Below are 22,399 nucleotides of genomic sequence, written 5' to 3'. Positions count from 1 at the left end.
CAAGCCACGGGCCACTGGACTTGCTGGGGCTACCTTGGAGCTCAAAGGAGGAGGCTGGCCTTGCCCCCCTCCCCCGCCCCCCGGAGTCCTGGGACTGCCCCCGCTCCAAACTACAAAACTAAATGCTGCTAAAGCAGAGAAGAGCACCAGCCCCAGCCCTTGCCTGGACTCTGCTCTTCAGGGCCAGCCCGCCACCGGGGGGGGGGCCGCCCCCTGCCCCCCCTCTGGTTTCTAGTGCTCTTCTGTGGGCTCCTCAGACCTTGTAGTAAATGTTGGCTGGGCTCTGAGGAGGCATTTCCTGGACAATGTAGACCGGGTGGCCGTAGTCCCCGCTCACTTTCTCGTAGTGAGGGCAATAATTGTTCTCTGTAGTCCGCAAGGGGATGATGATGTCGCTGGGCTCAGAGCCTGCATTGCCGCTGCACTTGGGGCTGGCGAGGGTGCTGAGCGACAGGGCTGCTGCCCTCTGCTGGGTGTGCTTCCGGTGCCGCTTGCGGATCTTGATCAGCAGCACCACCAAGAAGATGATGATGAGGACGAAGATCAAGCAGCCAGCACCGATGGCCGCAAACACTGCCACTTTGGAGCCGAAGAAGCCGTCTGTGGGGCTGTGAGTATTTTCGCCATCTTGGTTAACAGGATCTGGGGAAGAAAACAGAAAGGACCAAGTTGGCAGCAGAGTCTGCCACAACCGCCGTCACAACTGGCCCGTGTCACTCGCACCCATTCTGAACTGCAGCTATATTCCAAGTGAAAAATTCTAACTCTTTTATTAAAAGTGGTTTAAAAAATTCTGTTGTCTCTAGTGCCGCATCATCAGCACCCAAGGATCTGAGCCTGGCCTACAACTGCTGGGGCCAGGCCTCCCCTCCCCCACCCACCGGCAGTTCCACTACCCAAGAGGCTACCTGGCTTCCCAGGATCCTCCACAGCAGGCGGAAATCTGTTGCGTGGACTCTGCGTGGCAGTTTTCACATTATTGTCAGATTCCCTGCTGGGCCGGCTGGTCGTCAGCTGCTCTGGCATCACTGCGTTGGGATCTAGGAACAAGAGACAGAGAAGAGACGGGATGAGAACCCACCTGCTGATCTTGTCCCTGATACGGCATTCAGAATCCAGGGGGTTCTGGGACCACCTGCCACGATTCCTGTGGTCCAGAAACCAGTGGAATGGGGTCAGTAGGTCTCATGGAGGTGGGGGGAATGAAGGAACAGGCGTTTCCACTGTTATTGGGTTGGGGCGTGTTGGCTGGCCAGTACTCCATGAATGCAGTGACATGCAGCCAGACTCTCAGAGGGAGGTGGGAGGAGGAAGGCAACTTCAAGGAAGCCGACCTGCCACCAACCAGGTAGGGGGAAGTGGCCCAGGTTACTGAGGACAGAGAGAGGTCTGTGACCCAAGAGGGGGAGAACCAGCACATCTCAAGCCGTGAGGGAGGGTGTTCCCAAGAGGAAGAGGGCTGCCATTTCACCCAAGAGCAGCAGGAAGCTGTGGAACCTTCCAGGCAGGAAGGGGGTCAGTTGGGTAGTGCTGAAAAACCAACTGAGGGGACTGAGAGCCCAAACCAAACCTCTGCTGAGTGTCCCAGAAACAGTGGGACTAGATGGGGCTTGGAGGAACAGGTGGCAGAGAGTCTGGGGAACAGGAAATGTTCCTGTCAGAGGTTCAAAGCAACCCTAGTCTGGAACCACTGCGTAAGGGATCAGGAAGTGCAGTTCTCAGAAGCTCTTACAGAGCAAGTGATATGGAAGCAGGGTTGGTTGTATAGGCTCTGGTTGCCACCTGATAGACAAGTTTCTTGGGGAAGTAGTTTGACAGTTTTTGGTTCCTGGGAAATATAGGCTAAAGCTCTTAGAGTTGGCACATGACATACCCTGTCCTGGCCACTTAGGGGTTAACAAGACTAGACAGCGACTTTTGCTAAACTTTTACTGAGGCTGGCTCAGGATGTGAGGGACTACTGCAAGGGGAGGGACGGTGGCTCAGTGATAGAGCATCTGCTTGGGAAGCAGAAGGTCCCAGGTTCAATCCCTGGAATCACCAAAAAAGGGTCCAGGCAAATAGGTGTGAAAAACCTCAGCTTGAGACGCTGGAGAGCCGCTGCCAGTCTGAGAAGACAATACTGACTTTGATGGACCAAAGGTCTGATTCAGTACAAGGCAGCTTCATATGTTCATATGTCATCCCCAACGTACCAAGGTGGGCAAGGGTGGATGCAAAGCTCCTTTGCACTCCCTTCCAATCATGGGGGAAGCATTCCAACCGGTAGGAATTGACATAGTGGGCCTGTTCCCAAAGCCTGCCCAGAGAGGCAAATGGTTTACACTGAGTTTAATGGACCTTGTGAAGAGGTACCCAGAAGCAGTGCCTCTAGCCTCTACGGAAGAGCTCCAATGGTAGCAGAAGCCCTGATCAAGGTATTTTGTCAGCTGGAGTTTCCCGCTGAAATTTTTGACAGACAGGCAGGGGGCATAACTTTTTGTCTGAACTGATGGAGTGTTTGTAAAAAGCACATGAAAACTGTAGCCTACCATCCGCAATCAAATTGGTTGATTGAAAGATTTAGTGGGATGTTAAAAGGAATGCCAAGAGCCTATGTGGACTCTTACCCCCAAGATGGGGGTGAAAAACTGCCACAATTATTGTTTGCTTATAGGGAGATGCCGCAGGAATCCATGGGGCTCTCCTCTTTTGAACTTATGTTTGGCAGGAAGGTCTGGGGACCTCTAGACCTGGTCAAGAAAAGATGGGAGGAGAAAATCTCAAAGGCAAATACATCAGTGGTGGAATATGCAGGATCCTTCAGAGAACACTGAAGGGGATGTTAAATAGAACTTGACCAAAGCTCAATGCAATCGGAGCAGTTGAGATGACAAAACAGCCACGTCTCGAACTTTTGAGACAGGGGATAGAGTGATGGTTTTCCTGTCCCTTCGCACAAATAAACGGAAAGCTGCATGGGAGGGACAGGGAGGGACCCCATGTGATTGCAGATAAACTGAGCAATGTTACATACACAGTGGGGCTATCGAGAGGGCTGGAAAGAAAACTCAAGTGGGGCAGAGGAATAAGCTGAAGCCGTTCCTCAAGAGCCTCATGGTGCTCCATGTAAGTGGGAGGGAAGGAGGCAATGAGAAGCTGAACAAATGCCAACTTGGAATGCCAGCAGTGGTGCACCTTGGACAGAAGGTGGGGAATCAGAGAATCGCACGCTCTTTAACTTGTTCATTAATGATTTGGAGTTGGGAGTAAGCAGTGAAGTGGCCAAGTTTGCAGATAACACTAAATCGTTCAGGGTGGTGAGAACCACAGAGGATTGTGAGGCACTCCAAAGGGATCTGTTGAGGCTGGGTGAGTGGGCGTCAACGTGGCAGATGAGGTTCAATGTGGCCAAGTGCAAAGTAATGCACATTGGGGCCAAGAATCCCAGCTACAAATACAAGTTGATGGGGTGTCAACTGGCAGAGACTGACCAAGCGAGAAATATTGGGGTCATGGTAGATAACTCAATGAAAATGTCAAGACAGTGTGCGATTGCAATAAAAAAGGCCAACGCCATGCTGGGAATTATTAGGAAGGGAATTGAAAACAAATCAGCCAGTATCATAATGCCCTTGTATAAATCGATGGTGCGGTCTCATTTGGAATACTGTGTGCAATTCTGGTCACTGCACCTCAAAAAGGATGTTATATTATTGGAAAAAGCACAGAAAAGGACAACTAGAATGATTAAAGGTTTGCCCTAGTTGCCTTAGAATAATTAAAGGTTTGGAACACTTTGCCTATGAAGAAAGGTTACAACGCTTGGGTTTCTTTACCATGGAGAAATGTCGACTGAGGGGTGACATGATAGAGGTTTACAAGATAATGCATGGGATGGAGAAAGTAAAGAAAAAAGTACTTTTCTTCCTTTCTCACAATGCAAGAACTCATGGGCAAGACAGACTCTCCTACAAGTGGCACAACTGGATGGTTTACTGCTGTGATTTCTCAACCAAAGCTACAACAACTGGCACCAGCACTACTTCATCATCACTGCGGAAAAAGGCTTATGAGTCTGAAGAAAGAGCAAGACAAACTCCCTGAATATCCAAAACCTGAAATTCTGCCCTCTGATTGGACACTGCAAAGGACTGCAGAGATGTTGACGTACCTTGTCCCACTTTCATGACGATCTTCATGGACCGTGTTTGGCAGACCCCCCCTTCTCTGTTCTCCAAACCTTCCAAGGTCCCATTGGAGGTGGCTGCAGGAGGAGAAAGAAAGGGAAAAGCAGCATGATTGTTGTGCAAGGCTGGGAAAGACCGTCTGGTGCTTCTGTCCAGAAGTCTTACAGTTTGTCTACAACATCAGGAACTGCCGCCAGCAAACTGACAAGGGATGGAAACCCACGGCAGCTCAAAATGGCCAACTCCAGATGCAAACTTCACTGGAATTCACTGCCACAGGAGGTGGTGGCGGCCACAAGCATGGCCGCCTTCAAGAGGGGTTTAGATAAAAATATGGAGCAGCGGTCCATCAGTGGGTATTAGCCACAGTGTGTGTGTGTGTGTGTGTGTATATATATATATATATATATAAATTTTTTGCCCACTATGTGACACAGAGTGTTCGATGCATGGGCCATTGGCCTGATCCAACATGGCTTCTCTTATGTTCTTAATTGACTATTAAAATTAGGACAAAAGAACAATAGGTTATTGAATGCTTCACCAAGAGCAAAAGTGAACTTAACTGCCCCTCAGTCCCTGCTGAACAGACAACCAAGAGCTCTCCTGCTCTCGCCCTGTTCAGAGGGAGCTGCTAACAGAAGCATTTAAATACCCAAACCAACAACTGCTTGGAAGTCTGCTGGGCAGGAGCCCTCCATCTTGGTCTTCACCTGCCCTCCCGGAGTTCCCCTTTGTGCTTCTTGTTTGCCCTTAAAGAAGCTGTCAGTAGCTCCTCTTGGTTGAGCCTTCCTCCCCCGCCCCCTCCCCCATTGCTGAAGGCACTGAACGGCCCCCTGTGGCCACAGATACCCCCCCCCCCCAAAGGCTGCTCCAGGCCCTTCTCCCCTGCCCCCGCTCAGTCAAAGAGGTTATTTAAATTATATTGGTATTTTGTACTGAGGAGAAAAGTTGGACAAGAAATGCCCTCAAAGCACCTTCTGCCGCACTCATTAATTTCAACCAGTGGCTTTAGCCCTGCTGCTTCTCTCTCATGGCCTCTTCCTTCCCTCCAAATGCCATTTTAAAACCCCAACAGCCCCTCTTGCAACTTCCACAGGGCTCCTCACAGTGCAGAGGAGGCAGCAGCAGAGCACTTTGTAGGGGGAGGGAGAGTTGGGGGGGAGGGGCGGCTCAGCATAAGGTGTTCTGTGCGGAGCGGCCATTGAAAGTTGGTCTGCAATGCTGCGACCAGGGGATGGTTACAGGGATCGTTTGTGTCACACCCTGTGCTGAAAGACCTGCCCTGGCACCCCCCTCTCTGCCGCAGGCCCAGTTCAGAGGGATGCTTCTTAACCTTGAGGCCCTCAACCGCTGAGAGCCCGCCCCCCAAGCCCTGCCTTCAGAGATGGAGAGCTATTTTCGTGGTGCCTTCTTGCCCCCCCTCCAACTCCCTCCTCCTCCTCAAGGACTAGGCTCAAAATCTTGTTTAGACCTGAAGTTCATTGGGAGAATTTGGACAGCTGCTCTCAGTGCAATCTCCCTCACACACCAGCCATTTTTAAATGCCTTAATGTCAAGTCTGCAGATTCAATAATGAGTCGATGTAGATACAAAGGAGCTAGTTTATTGATACTGGATGCTTATGGCCTGAGCCAGGGTTTTAAGAGACTAAAACCATACAGTAAATACATTGCATATAAAGATCACTTCAAAAGCATTCCTACGGGCAGGGAAATTGTGCAGGGGACATTCACACATAATGTTACTAGTACATTCTCATGTTGATTAGGCGTAGTGGCCTTGATATTTTACTAGGCTCCTATGACTCCCACAGGCCTGGGCTGAGAAGGTTCAGATAAGACTTTTCACACATCACCATTTCAAAGCAGGGAGAGCTTCTAAGAAAAGGGAGGGGGAACAGTAGAGAGGCACTAGCAGCATTTGGTTCTACTTTGGTTCTACCCAGCATGCTCTCTGGTTGAGCCAGAGTCATATTCAGACTTGACATACCGCCCCCCCCCTAAGCTGCTTTTACTGCCCTGTTAGAGCATTTCTGATGAAAACTTTTAATCAGGTCTGGGGCTGATATATCTTTCTCTGCTACCAATTCATTCTCGCTGGAGGGAAAGTGTTTTCATTTTATTAGGTAATGTAGGACCCCCCTTTTGACTTTAGAGTCCAGGATTTCTTGGACTTCGTGATGGTTCTGATTCCCAACCAGGATAGGTTGTGGGGCAGGTTCTCGAGGGTGCCAAACCGAAGCCCCGGGGTCCCGACGGAGTAAGCGGCAATGAAATACAGGGTGCACTTTACTAAACATTTTTGGCAGCTCTAACTCTACTGTCACCTGATTGATCACGCTCGAGATTCTGAAGGGTCCCAAGAATTTGTATGCCAGTTTTTTAGAGGGTTGACTGAGGCAAGTTCTTAGTAGACACGAACACTGAGTCCCCGACCTTGAAATCCCATGTGGGGACATGTGACTTGTCATATTGCTTATAGGCTTCTTTGGCCGCCTCTAAGTTTTCCTGGATTGTTTTCCAGCTCCCGCTTGGCCCTTGCCACCATTGCTTGAAGGGTGTCGATTCAGGGGAAGGGGTCCCCCCTGGCAATAGTGGCATCGGCTCCCCTTCATACCCTTGGACGGTTGAGAAGGGGGAAGCTTTGGTGGAACTATGCATGCTGTTGTTATACCCATACTCAGCAAAAGGGAGCAGGTCCACCCAATCGGACTGTCTGTGGTTAATGAAACAACGTAAATATTGTTCTAGAAGCCCATTCACAGTCTGTCCATCCGTCTGCGGGTGGTAGGCGGAACTCAAGCCCTGCTCCTGGAGGAGAGCTAGTTTGGTGTAGTGGTTAAGTGTGTGGACTCTTATCTGGGAGAACCGGGTTTGATTCCCCACTCCTCCACTTGCACCTGCTAGCATGGCCTTGGGTCAGCCATAGCTCTGGCAGAGGTTGTCCTTGAAAGGGCAGCTGCTGTGAGAGCCCTCTCCAGCCCCACCTACCTCACAGGGTGTCTGTTGTGGGGGAGGAAGGTAAAGGAGATTGTGAGCCGCTCTGAGACTCTTCGGAGTGAAGGGCGGGGTATAAATCCAATATCATCATCTTCTTCTTCTTCTTCTTCTCCTCCTCCTCCTCCTCCTCTATTCTGGCCAGTTTACAAAACTCCCGCCAGAAGTTGGCAACGAACTGCGGCCCGTGGTCGCTAATGACCTTATCAGGAAATGAGTGAAGCCAGACCATGTGGTTGAAAAACAGGAGGGCCAGTTTCTTTGCTGTGGGCAATTGGGCACACGAGATAAGATGAGCTTGTTTGGAAAATGTGTCTACTACCACTAAGATCACCGTTTTCCCATGGGACGGCGGCAGCTCTACGATAAAGTCCATTGACACCACTGACCAGGGGCGCTTGGCCGTTTCCAGGGGTTTGAGCAGCCCCGGGGCTTTATCGCCCCTTTTCTTGGCCCTGATGCGGAAGGGGCAGGAGGCCACGAATTCCAACACGTCTTTTTTAAGGGACGGCCATCAAAACTGTCTACTAATCAAATGGAGCATCTTGACATAGCCAAAGTGCCTGGCCAGTTTATTTGAGTGGCAGAATTGCAGCACTTCCGCCCTTAGGCTCTTGGGAACATAAAGTTTCTCCCCTTTATACCACAGTCTGTCCCCTCTCTTCTGAACGTCCCCTGTAACGGCATCCCCCTCCCTCTCTGTCTCCACGGCCAGTTTCTCAGTCCCAGTTCCCCTAAGTCCCTCTTCTTCTGCGACCGCGTAGTTACTGTTGCGGCCACCTGCGAGGGGGGAACTAAGATGTCGACAACTTCCTCCCTCTGGCTCTCATGTTGCGGTAGGTGGGACAGCGCATCCGCTAGGAAGTTTTTCGCCCCCGGGATGTGCTTTAGTGTGAACTCGAATTTGGAGAAGAATCCCACCCACCGAATTTGCTTCTCACTCAGTTTCCTCTTGCCTGTAAGGGCTTCGAGGTTTTTGTGGTCGGTCCAGATCTCAAACGGCATTTTGGCTCCCTCCAGCCAGGCCCGTCACGTTTTCAGAGCGAACGTCACTGCAAAAGCCTCCTTGTCCCACACTGACCAGTTCCTCTGTTCGCCTGAGAATTTTCTAGAAATATAGGCACAAGGTCGTAGCCGCCCCTCCCCAACTTTCTGCATTAGTATGGCTCTGACGGCCATATCAGAAGCGTTACATTGCACAATGAAGGGTCGTTGTTCATCGGGGTGGCTCAGGACCGGCTCACTAGTGAATAAGCGTTTCAGTTCATCGAAGGCCGTTTGGCACTTTGGGCTCCAATTAAGTCGGGCCCCCAGTTGCTTCGCCTCTGGCCCCTTCCCCTTGGTTTTCAGTAACTCTGTCAGAGGGAGGGCGATCTGGGCGAACCCTTCTATGAAGGTCCTATAGAAATTTGCAAACCCGAGAAATGATTGGAGCTGTCTACGTGTTCTCGGGGGAGCCCATTCCAGTACTGCCTGCACTTTTGCCGGGTCCATGGCCAACCCCTTCCCCAATACCCGGAAGCCCAAATAATCCAATTCGGTCTTATGGAATTCGTATTTAGACAACTTGGCATACAATTGATGCTTCAACAGAGTGCTTAGTACCTCTCTCACTAACTTCACATGAGACTGTTCGTCCTGGGAATAAATAATGATGTCATCCAGGTACACCACCACCCCCTTGAATAAAAACTTCCTTAGTACATCATTTATAAAGTTCATAAACACTCCCGGGGGCCCCTGTAGTCCGAAAGGCATGACTACATACTCAAATTGTCCCATGGGCGTGTTAAATGCAGTCTTCCACTCATCCCCCTCTTTAATGCGCACTCGGAAGTACGCGTCTCTCAAGTCCAGCTTGGTGAAGATTTTACCCTCAGATACCATGCTTAACAAGTCCCGGATGAGGGGGATGGGGTAGGCATTGGTCGTGGAAATTGCGTTAATCCCGCGAAAGTCTGTGCGAAGCCTAAGCGAGCCATCCTTCTTCTTCCTAAACAGTACTGGGGCCGCGTGGGGGGCGGTTGCTGGTCTGATGAATCCTCTCTCCAGATTCTGGTCTAAGAATTTGCGGAGCTCCTTCTTCTCTGCCCAGCCCATGGGGTATAATTTGGCTCTGGGCAGAGTTTTCCCCGGGATTAGTTCTATGGCACAGCCTGTGTTCCTGTGGGGGGGGGGGGTAGCTGGTTCGCCCCTTGTTCGCTAAATACCCCCATCAGGTCCCAGTAGACCTTCGGGATGGTGTGGGTCTCTTCCACCGACATACAAGCCCTCTCCTTGGCCACCGGAGCCCGCGGGTCCCAGGCCGGATCCCAGAGGTGCATTTTGCAAAGGGGGTCTATGAACCTAATTGTCTGTGCCCCCCACCTTATGCGGGGTTCGTGCTTCTCTAACCAGCCCACCCCCAAGACTACCGGGTAGGAGCAGGAGGGGGCGATGACGAAGGACTCCTGGTCCCAGTGTTCCTCGATCCCCATCGGCAAGACATGAGTCTCTAGTCTTCACGGTTCCCCTCGTATCACCGACCCATCCATTTGCTCAAACTGCATGGGACAGGGTAGTGGAGAGCTGTCGAGTCCCAGAGCATCTACTAGGTTGGGGGTGATCAGTTCCCGGTTACACCCTGAGTCTATTAGGGTCCATACCTGCATGAATCTTTTCAGTTTAGGGTTCAGCAGTTTCACTACTACAAAATACAACCATCCCATCACGCTCACCCTCAGCGGTGCCGGCTCCTCCTCGACCTGCTGGTTGGCACCCTTTAGAGCAGGTCATTCCTGTTTCCCACCGGCTCGGATGCCCAAGCCAGGTCGCACAGCTCCGCCGACAGCAGCACGTCCTCTTCCGGTTCCTCAACCACCATGAGGCTACTCTTCGCTGCTTCCTTAGGGCGGCTGGTCAGTTTCTTGGGGGTCAGGGTGCTGGTCTTCTGCCCCCCTTGTGGGGCCTTGCGGGGGGAGGGCGGACAATGGGAAGCGAGGTGATTGGGGTCGCTGCAGCGGAAGCACTTGCGGGGTCCTGCAGGTGCTCCCCCCCCCACGGCTTTAGGTTCGGCCTTAGGTGGGGTTGTTTTCTGCGGCCCCTTCCCGGATTGGTGTTGACGTTGCATCGCCACCCGCTTCATGTTGGTCTCGACTTCTCCTGCCAGTTGTATCCACCCTACCAGAGTGGTAGGTCTAGCCTGAGTGAGGGCCCGATCCAGGATGCCAGCATTCAGCCCTCTGGTGAAGTGTTCGATCTTCATCAGCTCACTCCACCCCCTTTAGCCGCGTTGGTTCGGAACTCCACGGCATACTCGCGGATGGTCCTGGAGCCCTGTTGCATGTCCCACAGGGCGGCCAGAGCTCACGTCTCCTGAAGCGAGTCCTCGTACTGGGCCAACAGAGCCTGAAGGAACGTTTGTACGTAGTCCAGTTCCGGGCTCATGGCTTCGTAGAGTCTCACGTACCATCTCTTGGTGGCCCCCTTCAGCTTCGACCCCAGATAGTCCACTTGGCTGAATTCATCAGGGAAGGTGTTCCCCCAGTAGTACATGTAGCTGTTGGCCTGGATGGCAAAGTATTCTACCTCGTCTGGGTCTCCGTTGAAGGTGGCATCCAGCTCCCTACTTCGCCCTCTGTCCCTTGGGCCTGTGCTGCTGGTCATGGCGCTTGCCCTACCGCCAGCGGTGCCGGGGCCTGTATAGGGGCTGGGGGGGGGCGGGCCGGTGGAGGCTGAGGCTGGGAAGGTCTCCGTGGCCCTGGTAGTCCTAAGGCGCAGGAGATCTGGGCGGTCATAGCCTGCATCTCGTCTTTCAGGCCCTTGATCGCTCCATCCACTTCTTTTCGGACCATAGCCCGAAACATGCGGGCATCGTCCTCGTGCATGTCCTTTGGCAGTGGTTCTTCTCCCCCTTTCTCCTTGCCCTCAGGGGTTTCCTCCTGCTCTTGGACATCGAGGGCGGCTTCTGCTTTGCCCGACTCCAGGGTTGGCGGATTCAGCTTCAGTTAACCATACCCTCCTCATGTGGCGCGTCAGGATTGCATCCCTCCGGGCAGGGGCCTCGTCCATTGTGGTGGTTGAGGTCCTCGGCCGGTACTGCTGGGGCATGATCACCAGTTGGAAGTGTGGAGGGGAAACCGCGGCTCGCCTGGCGTTTAGTACATGCCAAGGTGACGCCAGCTCTTCCTCCAAGTAGGGGAGTTCTCCATCTCCTGGAATCTTTTCGGCCATGAGGTTACAAAGTTGCCAGGGTGGATGAATTCCAAAGGATAGTCTCTTCAAAATGTCAAGTCTGCAGATTCAATAACGAGTCGATGTAGATACAAAGAAGCTAGTTCATTGATACTGGATGATTGTGGCCTGAGGTCACAGTGGTAGGTTTGGGGTTTGGTGTCAGGAGTCTGCGATGCCCCCTCCTCCCCTCTGACTGGGTGGGGACTCTGAGCCGATGCCTCCTCCCTGCCACCCCCTTCCTCCCTTGCCCCTGGCGAGGGCCATGGCAGCAGCACCTGCACTTCAAAGTGCATGTGTTACCCAGCCACCGTCACTTCAGCAAGCAACAGCAGTGGGGCGACATGCACACTCTGAGGTGCGGGAGGGGGGCCCAAATCAGCCCCCCTCCGGCCCCTGCCCTAGGCAGCCACCTAGGGTTGCCTAAGGGATGGGCTGGCCCTGATAGTATTATTTCGGGCTCTGGGCCACGTACAAATAAAAAAACATACAAATAAAACAATCAATACTTAAATAACATTTTAAAACTTGATGGCAATGATTCAGACTGCCAGCTACTTTGCAGGCAGGGGGAAGAGGTAAAATGGATCTAGGGAGTGGAGAAGAGTGCCAGCTAAGATGGTGACCATCACTGTCCTCAACCCAAAGCTTGGCAGAATGTCCCTGCCCTACAGGCCCTGCAGAATTGCATAAAGTCCCGCAGGGCCCTGATGGAATCTGGCACAGTTTCACCAGGTTGGAGCCAGGACCAAGAAGACTCGGGCCGAGTTCAGCCATTTATCTTCAGGGCCGAGGACCACCAGCAAATTGCTATCTTAAGGAGCATAGCACTCTCCCAAGGATAAAACTGAGGTGGGTCCCCTCGGTACATTGGTCCCTGACCACTCAAGGCCTTGTAGTCAACACCAAAACCTTGAATGTGACTCAGTGTTCCACTGGGAGCCAGTGCAGATGGCTGACCATGGATTTCCCATCAAGACTCATGCCTGCCACATTCTGAACCAGTTGGAGCTTCCACGTCAGTCTCAAGGGTAGGCGAACATACAGCGAGTTACAGTAGTCTAGCCTGGAAGTGACTGTTGCTTGGATTACCATGGCAGGGTGTAACAGGAAAGGGACCAATTGCCAGAAAAAATGCCAGCCTGACAATGTGTGTGTGACTTCCCCCCCCCCCCCCATGTTCAAGGAGGGATCCAAGGTCACTTTTAACGAACTGTGCCGGTGTAAGTGATGCCCTGCCAAGGGTGGGCAATGGATGCCCCAACCCCAAAGTCCCCCTCCCCAGCCACAGAACCTCTCTCTTGGTTTAATTCAGTTTCAGTCTACTTTGTTTCAGCCATCCAACCATCGCCTCCAGGCCAATCCTCCCTCTAAGCTGTGGAGTCTTGTGAGCAAAAATTCTACTTTGTGAGTTACTGGCATGAAAGTTGTGAGCTCTAGTGCATAAATTAGCTTGCTCTGGGGCCATTTTTTCCTGAGCTAAGACAAAAATGTGTGACCTGGAGGCTAAAAAACTGTGAGCTAGCTCACACTAACTCAGCTTAGAGGGAAAATTGCTCCAGACTAGTCTTCTCTCTAAGCCTCCAGGTCATGCATTTTCCCCTGGACACATTCTCTCTTAGCACAACCCTCTGTCCCTGGCCCTGAAGAAAGGAGGCAAGCCACTGAAAAGCTAGCCCCCAAACTCCTATGTTCAGGGCCGGTGCCAGAGTTCCTGGAGCCCTAGGCCCCGCCCCCACCCCAGACAGACTTGGGAAGGTGAGGGTGGGGTGGTGGCCTGTGTGCTGAGGACATTTAAAGAGTTCTCTAACTTCCCCAGACATCCTTTGAAAGACAACTGCCACCTAGCCATACTCAGAAAGACAATAAAGGCGCATGGACAGACTCATAGAGATGTGTCCCAAGTGATCTGGGTCCCCAGCCTCGGTCCTTCTAGTGCTCAACTCCATCGCCTCCATTCAGGGAAGACATTATCCCAATACTTACTGGGCAAATTGACCGACAGATCCCTAACAATACAGCAGCGGCTAGGTTTCCCGTTACAGAAACTAAGACTGAATTCCACACACCAGGACATGACTTCTGAATGGAAAGGTGGCTGCAAACTGACAACACTGATGGTTTCCAAAAAAGGCCGACTTCTTCTCTCCAATCCCCATCCAAACCCACTTGCCTCTGGGGGAGTTCAAGGCTCTTGCTTTCCTGCTTGGGGGAGGGGGGGGAGGAAATGATGCCATCCAGGCCTCGAATGGAAGCCCCAGGGAGCTCAGGTAGGGCTGCCAATCCCCAGGTGGGGGCAGGGGATCCCCCGGTTTGGAGACCCTCCCCCCGCTTCAGGGTCATCAGAAAGCGGGGGGAGGGGAGGGAAATGTCTGCTGGGAACTCTGTTATTCCCTATGGAGATTTATTCCCATAGAAAATAATGGAGAATTGATCCGCGGGTATCTGGGGCTCGGGGGGGGGCCTGTTTTTTGAGGTAGAGGCACCAAATTTTCAGTACAGCATCTAGTGCCTCTCCCCAAAATATCTCCCAAGTTTCAAAACGATTTGACCAGGGGGTCCAATTCTATGAGCCCCCAAAGAAAGTGCCCCTATCCTTCATTATTTCCTATGAAAGGAAGGCATTGAAAAGGTGTGCCATTGCTTTAAATGTGATGGCCAGAACTTCCTTTGGAGTTTAATGATGCGTGTCACAGCCTTGATCTTGGCTCCACCCCTATGTCTCCCGGCTCCACCCCCAAAGTCCCCAGATATTTCTTAAATTGGACTTGGAACCCTAAGCTCAGGGGATACTTCGGAAGGAAGGCTGCTTGTTTCCTGCTGCTCTCAGAGGCCCTCTGCTGCCCGGCCTCCCCATCTCCACCTCTGACAGCAAATTCTCAAGCATGTGAAACTGTCTTAGGGGGGGAAAGTAGTTTGTAGTGAAAACTTCTTCTCTTCCCTCTCAGCTGCCTCCTCAGGTGGCTTCTGTGCTGAGCTTCAAAGTCCAGGGCAGAGCCCCTCCTCACAAACATCTCTCTCTCTTCATTGAAACTGTCTTTGGGTTCCCTCAACATTTCTCAGGCATTCACTTGAGAGCGAACTCCAAAACCCATCTAAACACTTTGCTTTAGACCAACGTTCAGTGAAAAACTCAAAAACTCCTGCTGCAACATCTTTGGGTTGGGGCAGAGTTGCTTCTAGACTCTGTCTCTCTCTGGGGCACTGACTGGGGCAGCTGCTGCTCTGGGGTGGGCTAAAAGAGGCTCCTGGAGTTGGATCAGACCAACTTCCTGCTTGGCCCTCTGAGAGCAGTCGCAGGCCCAGCGCTTTATTTGTATTTTTTGGTCTATGATCCTTTTCTCCTCAAACGAACCCAACAAAATAACAGCCAATTTATATACAATGAAAACAAAGAAAAGACGATGAAGAAGAAATAGTGGCAGTAGTGGCGGAGGAGGAGTTGGTTTTATACACCCCGCTCTTCACTACCTGAAGGAGTCTCAGAGTAGCTTACAAACACCTTTCATTCCCCTCCCTACAACAAAGTCTGAGTCCAACGAAGTTTTATTCAAGGTCTGAGCTTTCATGAGCACAAGCACTGCCTTTTTGTGTGCACACAAAAGCTCATATTTTGAATAAAGCTTTGTTGGTCTTAAAAGGTGCCTGACTGGACTCAACTTTGTTCTACTGCTTCAGACCACCTGGATCTCTCTCCCCACAACAGACACCCTGTGAGGGAGGTGAACTGGCAGAGAATGATCAAGAGAGAGATCTTGGGGTTGTAGTAGATAACTCACTGAAAATAGTCAGTCAGTGTGCAACTGCAATTAAAAAGGCCAGCGCCATGCTGGGAATTATTAGGAAGGGAATTGAAAACAAATCCGCCAGTATCATAATGCTCCTGTATAAATTGATGGTTCAGCCTCATTTGGAATACTGTGTACAATTCTGGTCACCGCACCTCAAAAAGGATATTATAGCACTGGAAAAAGTGCAGAAAAGGGCAACTAGAATGATTTGGAACACTTTCCCTATGAAGAAAGGTTAAAACGCTTGGGTCTCTTTAGCTTGGAGAAACGTTGACTGAGAGGCGACATGATAGAGGTTTACAAGATTATGCATGGGATAGAGAAGGCAGAGAAAGAAGTACTTTTCTCCCTTTCTCACAGTATGAGAACTTGTGGACATTCAATGAAATTGCTGAGCAGTCAGGTTAGAGCGGATACAAGGAAGTCCTTCTTCACCCAAAGGATGATTAACATGTGGAATTCACTGAGGAACTTCCGGGAGAGGAAATTGCTGAGATGAGCTACTTCTCGTAACGGGAGCAGGCTGGAACTGTTTGGGGTAGTGGAAGGCAAATGAATGCCTACTGCCTATTTTTCTCAGTGTCAGAACTTGTAACTTTCCTATATGCTGTTAGCCTAACCGACTCCATATTGAAAGCAAACACTAACCCAAGCAGCTTTGCCCAAATAACTAACCAGTCCACATGTTGTGTGCGCCTGTGCATTTCAAACAAACTGTGATCACTGAAGTGTGACAGATAGCCCAGGGTCAACATCTGCAGATGGCCTTTGAAGCCAGGCCGGCCCGCACTTTCCCAGTGGGATTCCATCCTCCCTACCTGATAACAAACCCTGAGAAACAGACTGTTGTCTCCACCCGTGTGAACGATCGTTTTATTGTTGTCAACAGAATCACATAAAGTGTATCGAATACTAGCTGTTGTTATCAGTGTTATTCTGCACCTCAAGCTCTGGAGTTCTCTAATAAATGCCTATACTTGCAACTAAGTCTTGGGCTTTTCTTGAAGTTCTGCCAGTTCTGACACTCAGTCAGAGATTAGTCCAAGATATGCACAGGAAACTTTGAGGAGATTTACCTTGGCTAAAAGGGAGTCCCGGGCGGGGGGGCTCCTTTGAGGGGTCTCCGGAGAAGGGTTCCATTTTCATCATCTGCAGAAGTTCTCAGAGTCATTTATTTGACATAAGCTCGACAGAATCCTAACCTTCTTGGACTTTGCTAAACATCTAAAGCTACACAAGACCGGTGTGGATAACTGGCAGAGAAGGTACAGATGATTATCTTTCATTCCGGGACTATTTACAGTTAAACAGAATAAACTCAGAAGGTGGGAAATGGAAATCTAGAAAGCTTGGAAGAAGAAGGGAGGAAGAGGTGAAATTTGGACTTTGCAAATTTAAAGGATAGTGCTAAAAAGTGGAAAGGAATTTATTGTTTGGTCTACTTGCGGTTTTGAAAAAAGCACCATCGTCATGGATCTGCAGCATATGCAATCAACACAGGAAGTACGTCAAGCATTGTGAGATCTCCTTATCAGTGAAAACGAGATTTGGTGGCAAGTAAAGCAGGAAGCAGCGGAGGAAAAGCCTACTCTAGGATTATAACACCATTGAGAAACATCGGCGGCCAGTGTTTAAAGGTCAAAATTAAAATAATGTTTTTAAAGTGTTTGGGACATTAAAAATTGTTGGAATTAATCGAGATGATATCAAGATAAATACTATTGGACATATTGTTTGTAATGGACTTTAGAAGCCTTTAAAAGAAAAAGGGGAAAAAAGTTGCAGATAGCAGCAAAAAGTCGTGACCGCCATTTTGAGGGTTTAAAAAAAATTTTAAAATTAATATTTCGGTCTGGGAAGTTCTGAGGATGGTGAAATTAGGCTTGTTGTAGAAAGCAAACTCTAATCTTTTGAATTGGATAGTTAAATTTCAAATTGGTGAGATCAAAATTTTCGGTGTTTTTAAATGTCAGAACACAAGCAAGGCCATACAAGGGCCACTTCATTGGAGAAAATGCAGGACCAATTAGAAGCAATGGAGGCCAGAATGATGAAAGGCGTGAGAGAGATGATAACTGCATCAAAAAAAGAAATTATAGAAGAGATTAAAAAAGATATGGAAGGTCTCAGAAAGGAGACAGAGGAAACATCTAAAAAAAGTGCAGGAGGTAGAAGGGAGAATGAAAATACATGACTCCACCTTGTTGAAAATACAAGAAAAAGTGACAATCCACGACTGCAAATTGATGGAGACTCAGATACGTCTGAGGGGAGTACCTGAAAAGGAAGATGGTGATTTGAAAGGGTATATAATAAAAATAATTGCAGAATTTTTAGAGGAAGATCCTGAAGAGACGAAAAATATTTATGACTACATGTATAGAGTGAACTCACTCTATGCCAAGAAAAATAATCTACCAAGAGATGTTGTTATAAGATATATGACAAAAGAAATGGTGGGAAAGATCATGAGTAAAAATTTTGAAAAGACATCGATAGTGGGAGGCAGCAGAGAAAGAATTATGAAAGAGTTGCCAAGACAAGTGATAAATGATAGAAGAACATATAAAAAACTGACAGAAAAAATTACGGAACAATGAAATGAGGTTTAGATGGATAATACCTGAAGGTTTGAGTTTTGAACTTCAGGGGAAAAGAATCACAATCACAAATGTACAGGAACTGCATAGCTTTTATGAAGAACATAAAGAATTTGCACCATGATGGATTACAAATTATTGTCTTGGAATGTAAATGGACTAAATTCACCACAAAAAAAGAAGGGCAACATTTCACTGGATTAAAAAACAAAATTGTAATATAGTTTGTTTCCAAGAAGTGCATATTAAACAAAAGGATTACAAATTTTTATGGAATAAACAATTGGGGTTAGAATTTTTTTCATTGGCTGAACAGAAGAAAAGAGGAGTGATTTTTTATATCAAACAAGAGCTGGAGCCAAAATTAGTGTTTAAAGACAAAGATGGAAGATTTGTAGGAGTAGAAATAATATTAAATGCAAAGAAAACGTTGTTATTGGGATTGTATGCGCTTAATGGTGCAAATGATGTTTTTTTTAAGACAACAATTTGATGAACTGACGTATGACCAAGTTTTGATAATGGGAGACTTTAATGGAACAATTAAGAACTCTCTGGATAGGCCTAGGGGGAGAAAAAATAATAACAAAGAAGGAAAATTGCCAAAGTCTTTTTTTGAACAGGTCAAACAAGAAAATTTGGAGAATATATGGAGGAAATTTAACCCTAAAGTGCGGGATTATACCTTTTTTTCAGCAAGACATAAAACCTTTTTCCAGAATTGACATGTTGTGGGGCACTAAAGATTTAGGTCTTATAACAAGAAAAATAGAGATTTTACCCAAAATTGGGGCTGATCATAACCCAATAATGTGGATTACAAAATTGTCTAAGACGTTGAGAAGATGAGATTGAATGAAGATTTATTATAGAATAAAGAAATAGTGACATACGTAGAAAATGAAACTAAAGCTTTCTTTCAAGTGAAAAAGATATGGAATTTCAGATGGTCTGGGATGCCTATAAAGCAGTAATGAGAGGATTATTGATTACTTTGAATAATAAAGATAAGAGAGCAAAAGAAAAACAGTTGTTGGACATTCAGAATGAAATAAAGAAAAAAGAAGGGGAGTTGAGAAAAAGGCCAGGGAAAAAGAAAATTATAAGGGAAATTACAATATTACAAACGCAAATGAGACATTTGTTAAATAAAGAATTGGAATGGAATTTGAAAAGACTGCAGCAGAAATCTTTTGAGGGAGCAAATAAACCTGGAAAGTTTTTGGCTTGGCAACTGAAGAAAAAAAGAGAAAATAAAATTATTAATAAAATTGTGGTAGATGGGTGGTTAGTCAAGAGGGAATAAATGAGAATTTTTTAAGTATTATGCCAAGTGGTTTAAAGGTGTTAAAATAAAGAAAAATGGAAGAGTATTTACAAAAGATAAAAATAGAACCCTTAACAGAAAATATGTGAAAAGTTTTGAATGATCTAATTGAAAAAATTGAAATTGAGGCTGCAATTAATGTAATGAAAAATAGAAGAGAAAGCTTTATAAGAATGATAAAGGCAATATATACTGAACAACGTGCAAGGCTATGTATAAACACAGACCTTACAGAAGATATGATAATTAGCAAAGGTACAAGACAAGGTTGTCCACTTTCCCCATTGTTGTTTATAATGACTCTTGAAATATTACTGATGCAGATTCAAGAAGAAAAAGAAATAGAAGGATTAAAAATAAAAGGATTTACTTACAAATATAGAGCATTTGCAGATGATATGTTTATAAATGAAAACCCTATACAAGTTACACTTTTGTTGTTAGCTAAAATACAAGAAATACAAGTTGGCGGGACTTTGTATTAATAAAGGAAAATCAATTTTTTTATGCAAAAATATGCAACTAAATGAGCAACAAGAATTACAGAGACTAACGGGCTGTGAAGTTACCTCCAAGGTAAAATATTTGGGTGTGGAGATAACAATGACGATCTATTCAAAAACAATTATGAGAAGCTATGGCGTAAAATGGGTGAAGATATGTTAAAATGGAACAAACTTAATTTGTCATTGCTAGGTAGAATTGCTGCAATTAAAATGAATATTCTACCAAGAATAATGTATTTGTTTCAAACTATTCCTATTGTGAAAGAAAGTAAACAATTTGAAAAATGGCGAAGGAAAATTTCAGAATTTGTGTGGGCTGGGAAGAAACCAAGAATTAAAATGAAAATTTTGACAGACGCAAAGAGACAGGTGGATTTCAACTACCGAATTTAAAATTATATCAGGAAGCAGTTTGTTTGGTGTAGATAAAAGAATGGATAATGCTGTTAAACAAAAAAACTCTTAGTGCTGGAAGGTCACGGAAATAAATTTGGCTGGCACACGTATTTGTATTATGGAAAAAAGAAAATGGATGGTTTTTTCCTCTCACCATTATATAAGAAATAACTTGTTAAATACATGGATGAAGTACAAGAAATATGGGGATGAGAGAAAACCTTTACGGATAGTGCCAGCTGAAGTAATAAAAATAACGGCTGATAGGTGAAGAAAAGTGATTGTCATATAATCAATTATTAAAAATAATTTAAAATGGCAAAGTAGAATTGAAAACTGCTGAAGAGTTGAACAATAAATATGATTGGTTCCAAATGCAACAAATAAAGAGCTTGGTGGACAATGATATTAAAACTGAAGGGATAAGAAAAGAACAAACAGAAATGGAAATAGTTCTGCTTGGAGATAATGAAAAATTAATTTCAAAAATATATAAATTACTGTTAAAATGGTCTACGGAAGATGAAGTAGTGAAATCTCAAATGATTAAGTGGGCAATTAATGTAAATGAAATACAGATGGAAACTTGGGAATACTTGTGGAAAAATTCTATGAAGCTTTCGACGTGTCATAGTATTAAAGAGAACTGTTTTAAAATTATGTACAGATGGTATGTGACTCCTAAAAATTGGCAAAGATGAATAACAAGATGCCAGATAGATGTTGGAAATGTAAAAAACATGAAGGTTCTTTCTACCATATGTGGTGGACTTGTGAAAAAGTGAAAAAGTATTGGCAAATGGTCTAGCAAAAAATTACTAAGATCTTGGGATATGAATTTAAGAAAGTTGCAAAGGCTTTTCTGTTGGGATTACAAATGGAAAAATTTCCAAAAGAAGATAGAACTGTAATTTGGTACTTGCTTTCAGCTGCTAGGACATTATATGCGCAGTTGTGGAAGCAAGAAAAAATACCAGAGAAATGGGATTGGATTATAAACATTATGACATGGAGTGAAATGGACAAATTAACAAGAACATTAAGAGACTATGATTTAGAAGTTTTTAAGATGGAATGGAAGAAGTTTAGAAGATATGTAGAAAAAGAGTGGAAAATAAAAGGACACTGGACAATTTTTGATAATGATTAAGTTTTAGAAGAGGAAGAAAATAAGTTTTTGTTTTAATAGTTAAGGGTACCTTTAAATATTAGCATTTTGAGTAAATAACACCGGCGGGGGTCAAGTAACGGGGGGAGAGGTGGGGAGAAAGTAATGTATGGGGTAGATAAAAGACGTTATTAAGATTTAAGAAATAATTTTGTTACCATATGTTACCAATAAAACTGTTTAACCAAAAAACATGTGGAATTCACTGCCACAGGAGGTGGTGGCAGCTACAAGCATAGACAGCTTCAAGAAGGGATTTGATAAACTGCTGGAGCAGAGGTCCATCAGTGGCTATTAGCCACAGCTTATTGTTGGAACTCTCTGGCTGGGGCAGTGATGCTCTTGGTGCTGGGGGTGGGGGGAACTGGGAGCACTTCAAGTGCCCCGGCCCCTGATGGACCTCCTGATGGCACCTGGTGTTTTGGCCACTGTGTGACACAGAGTGTTGGACTGGATGGATCGAACATGGCTTCTCTCATGTTCTTATGGTGCTGAGAGAGCTCTGTGAAAGCTGTGACTGACCCCAAGGTCTCCCACCTGGCTTCAAATTGGGGAAGAGCAGGGAATCAGACCCAGTTCTCCAGATTACGTTCACGACTCTTAAGCACAACACGAAGCTGGCAACCATATCCTGGGTTAATCCTAATGCAGACCACAGGCCCTTCGACCTCATTTGTGCTAAGCAGAGAAGTACAGCTGCAGGCAAGAAGGGAATTTACTGTTATTCAACTGCTGCAAGCAATATCTTTCCAACTTATTCCTTTGCCAGGTGAAAAGGAGTGAAACAGCAGCAGTTCTCACAAGATGTCAAAATAAAGACGGCAGTGCGGCAGATGAGGTGCGTTTTCCAGAGAAAGTGCTAAATTGTGAAGGTCCATCAGTGCTCTTCATTGTGGCCTCCCAGATGGATTTGCTTCCCTGTTTCACAACTTCCCTGTTTCACGGCACTGAGGTCATAGCTAAAGCTGGAACTGGAGCAATGAGGCTGCCACACAGGAAGCAGCTGAACTGTTCTGGTCAGCCCCGCTCAGCACACAAGGCCGCCATCCGCACAAGAGGCTGCCAGGTTTTCCAGACTGACATGGAAAGGGACAAAGTGACACCCCCCCATGACAGTTATCACCCACCTAGACCCCACCACTTTCAGAGAGCAGCCCTATCTCCTGGGGACACACGGCAGCCACCCATCTGCTTGGGACTGCAGCCCACGTAACCAAGCAACTGCTCTGGC

General features: G+C 47.1%; 1 protein-coding gene across 1 annotated transcript in view; it reads right to left on the bottom strand.

Moving 5' to 3' along the window:
* Positions 1-201: 201 nt before the first annotated feature.
* The window catches only part of LOC132579648 (ephrin-B1-like), a 121,213-nt gene continuing 99,015 nt past the window's right edge, over positions 202-22,399 (bottom strand). Inside the window, exons 3-5 of the mRNA XM_060250177.1 lie at positions 4,154-4,246; positions 909-1,040; positions 202-642 (exon numbers count right to left, since the gene is read on the bottom strand). Of these exons, the coding sequence (XP_060106160.1) occupies positions 254-642; positions 909-1,040; positions 4,154-4,246 (614 nt within the window). The 3' untranslated portion in view covers positions 202-253. The remainder of the gene's footprint in view (positions 643-908; positions 1,041-4,153; positions 4,247-22,399) is intronic.

This window comes from Heteronotia binoei, chromosome 11 (assembly GCF_032191835.1).
Source record: "Heteronotia binoei isolate CCM8104 ecotype False Entrance Well chromosome 11, APGP_CSIRO_Hbin_v1, whole genome shotgun sequence".
In the NCBI taxonomy this organism is placed as follows: domain Eukaryota; kingdom Metazoa; phylum Chordata; class Lepidosauria; order Squamata; family Gekkonidae; genus Heteronotia; species Heteronotia binoei.
The sequence above is the reverse complement of the archived record's forward strand: the minus strand, read 5'-3'. Positions and strand labels throughout refer to the sequence as shown.